The 3,072-nt window shown below is 39.6% G+C and overlaps 1 protein-coding gene and 1 pseudogene across 2 annotated transcripts in view; both read right to left on the reverse strand.

Annotated features, from left to right (window-relative positions):
- Positions 1 to 1,171, reverse strand: part of LOC104739008 (TBC domain-containing protein C1952.17c-like) — a 5,307-nt gene extending 4,136 nt beyond the window's left edge. Inside the window, exons 1-4 of one of the 2 annotated variants that reach the window (XM_019236437.1) lie at positions 692 to 1,170; positions 479 to 571; positions 245 to 349; positions 13 to 111 (exon numbers count right to left, since the gene is read on the reverse strand). In XM_019236437.1, coding sequence (XP_019091982.1) covers positions 13 to 111; positions 245 to 349; positions 479 to 571; positions 692 to 1,003 — 609 coding nt within the window. In that variant the 5' untranslated portion in view covers positions 1,004 to 1,170. Of the gene's footprint in view, positions 1 to 12; positions 112 to 244; positions 350 to 478; positions 572 to 691 lie in introns of both variants that reach the window. The other variant, XM_010459240.2, reaches the window with a different exon arrangement.
- The window catches only part of LOC104739009, a 3,814-nt pseudogene continuing 2,377 nt past the window's right edge, over positions 1,636 to 3,072 (reverse strand).

Raw genomic sequence — 3,072 nt, forward strand, 5'->3', positions numbered from 1 at the left:
AGGATGGTCCTCGTCAGTTATTCTGGATCGCGCAAGCATGCATCGGCTTTCACTCTTCAGATCATAATTGTCAAACCCCTTTGACCTCACCATTCTCCATGTGATTTCTGACTAACTACCACAGAATCAGTTAGTGGTACCAAAAAACACATTTCAAGAAAAAGATAGTACCAAATACTTGAAATCAACTTAGAGAGACATAGCATGCAAAGCTGACTCGTAAGAAAAGAGAAGGATCACTTACAGGACTCGTAAGAAGCTCATCCTTATAGTGCTTGTATTGGGATCTCTTTTGTTTCAACTCAGTTGACCAGAGTGAACGTTCAGGTGGCAAGTAACCAAGCAGAAGCTGCAAAGAGAATCATAATTCAATAGCTGCATAAGGTTTTCGATCATATCAGACTCTCAATCTCAGCTATTCTATTCTATGCATTGTTGCATTAACACAAACCAAAATCATGATGCTTATAACGCCTACCTTCCAGACAGTAGAACGGATCCCAGGAGAATCCGGCAAACTCTGTAAAGCTAAACTCCTCAATTCCTTCATATTGATCACCTTCTTTGATAACTGTAACAAAACCAACCAAGTAGAAGAAAACGCTGAGCAATTAGACCACAACACGCTGGTGGAAGAATCTGAAACTTTGCTTTTGATTAAAACCAAAAAAAAAAGTAAGGTTGCATTGACCTCTGCTGAGAGATGAGCCTGGCGGGAAAAGTCCTCGGAGGAAGAACCAACGGAGTTTCTATATTCGCCACTACCGCTAGGAATACTGCTACCGTTCCTCGGTCTAGGCGACGGCGATGGAACCGAAGAAGCGGCGGAAGAAGGCGGAGGAGCAGAGTTAAGCCTGGGAGCAACGGAAATTGATTGTGCCTCTTCCTTCATTTTAGTGACGGGAGAATGGCGGTGGAGACCGTCGTCGTAAGAAGACGGCGGAGGAGGAGGAGTAGACCACATGGTGCTATTCAACCATTCCGGTACCTTTTTCCTCACCATCTCTAGGGTTTGATGGATCGATCAATCGATTTTGGAAGTGCGAGATTCAATTCACGAGGTTTCGTGAAAGAGATTTAATGAGAGAAAAAGAGAAAGGTTCTTCTGTTCTGCGAGTCGGTGATTTTTAATGGAAGTTCGTGTAATTTTTCTTCTCTTCACAGAGAGACAGAGAGAGGAATCGGAGAAACTAATATAACCTCCAATTGTTGATCCTTTACAAATTTATCCCTTTTTCTTTTTACTGATTAATTTACCCCCTAAAATCCATGGTACAAATACAATCAGGAAACTATACCAAAAATAAGTGGATCATATAATATTCCTTTATCGTTGAAGCAAAGAGTTAAATGTAATTTTTGTGTTCAACAAAATAATCTAATCTAGGATGGTAAGAGCATAAATAAAGCAACAATAAGTATGATTTTATGGTGTATTACCATATATATATAAAGTGATATGCAAACACAAGATTAATTCTATAAAGTGATGGACCCGATTAGCCTTGGCGACTGGTATTTGTTCTCATGTGATATAGCTCTGCTTCACATACATTTGCCATGTGTTTCGTTGTCTTCAATAATACACTTGACAACTACATATACTAAACATCTACTTAGTCATAAATCATAATCTAAACTTTTAAAAATCTTTGCTTACCAAACTTATTATATTGTTATAAGCATATAACTGGAATTTTCAGTTTCAAAAACACTCACTAGTAACTATTAAGCCTATTTTGTCAAACTCCAGTTTCCTTTCCCTGCTTTTATCGAGCTTTGACCCCTTGGCCTGATTCGCTGAGATGTGTGGTCTGGTCTCAGGAATATCATGATTATGTTCTATTTCCGACCGTTGTATGGAAGAAGACAATATTTGTACTGGAAAGCGCCATGAATGAACAAAACTCACATGCAGCTGAAGGCTGGGATGTTACAACATCACCTTATTCTTTTTGGTTTTGAGTTATTCTCGTGCTGTCGTGCATATGTACCTGAAGGCACCTAACTGATCAAACTATATCACCAATAATCACCACATGAACAACTTCCATCTTTGAAATGATGAAACTGTTTTGCATCTCTCAGTAAAATACCTCTTTGGCTGATCTTACTAACATATTTCATTAATGAATGACAATCTCCGCAGATTCTAAGGTACAATCTCCGCAGATTGTAAGATCAGGATTTATCGGCATATTATCTACAAGCTCATGTGCTTCTTTCAACCTCCCTGCTCTACCTAACAGATCAACAACTAACACATAATGTTTCAGTGTGGGTTCAATCGCGTAGTCAAGCCTCATGCTATCGAAGAAATTAAGTCCCAGGTCTACTTCGCCTGAGTTCAAGCATGCAGTTAGAACCGCAATAAACAGAACCTCGTCTGGCTTCTCTCCTGCATGCACACCGCAAAATAAAGAAACTAAACTCGATGTAATAAAGAGCATTGAATTGAGAATAAGCTAAATTCTTAAACTGGACAAAATCTTTTACCGGAATACAACATTTGTCTGAAACATTGGATAGCCTGATGAAAGCGCCCATGAACTGCCCAACCTTGTATCATAGCAGTCCACGAAAGAATATCCTTGTGATTCATATCACTGAACACAGTAGCCGCACAATCAACTTCCCCACATTTTGCATACATGTCTATAAGAGCTGTCCCTATAGCTCTATCCAATCTAATCCCATTATCCAAAATATAACCATGAATTTTTATCCCTGATCCAAGAGCACCAGATTTTGAACATGCAGAGAGCACAGCAGCAAGTGTGTATACATTAGGCTTCAAGCCCTTCTCCAGCATCTCAAAAAAGGTTGAAATCGCAGTTTCATAGTCGCCATTTTGGGAAAACCCATTGATTAAAGTCGTCCAAGAAACCACATTCTTCTCTGGCATCAGTTCAAAAAGCTGCTTAGCTCTGTTCAACTGGCCGCTATCAACATAACCCTTGATCAAAGTACTCCAAGATCCTGAGTTTCTCTCTGGCATGGATGTAAAAAGTGTAGTAGCCATTCGCATATCCTTGGCGCGACAGTAGCCATTAATCAAAACATTCGATAGCA

Source organism: Camelina sativa, chromosome 14 (assembly GCF_000633955.1).
Source record: "Camelina sativa cultivar DH55 chromosome 14, Cs, whole genome shotgun sequence".
NCBI classification, from domain to species: Eukaryota; Viridiplantae; Streptophyta; class Magnoliopsida; order Brassicales; family Brassicaceae; genus Camelina; species Camelina sativa.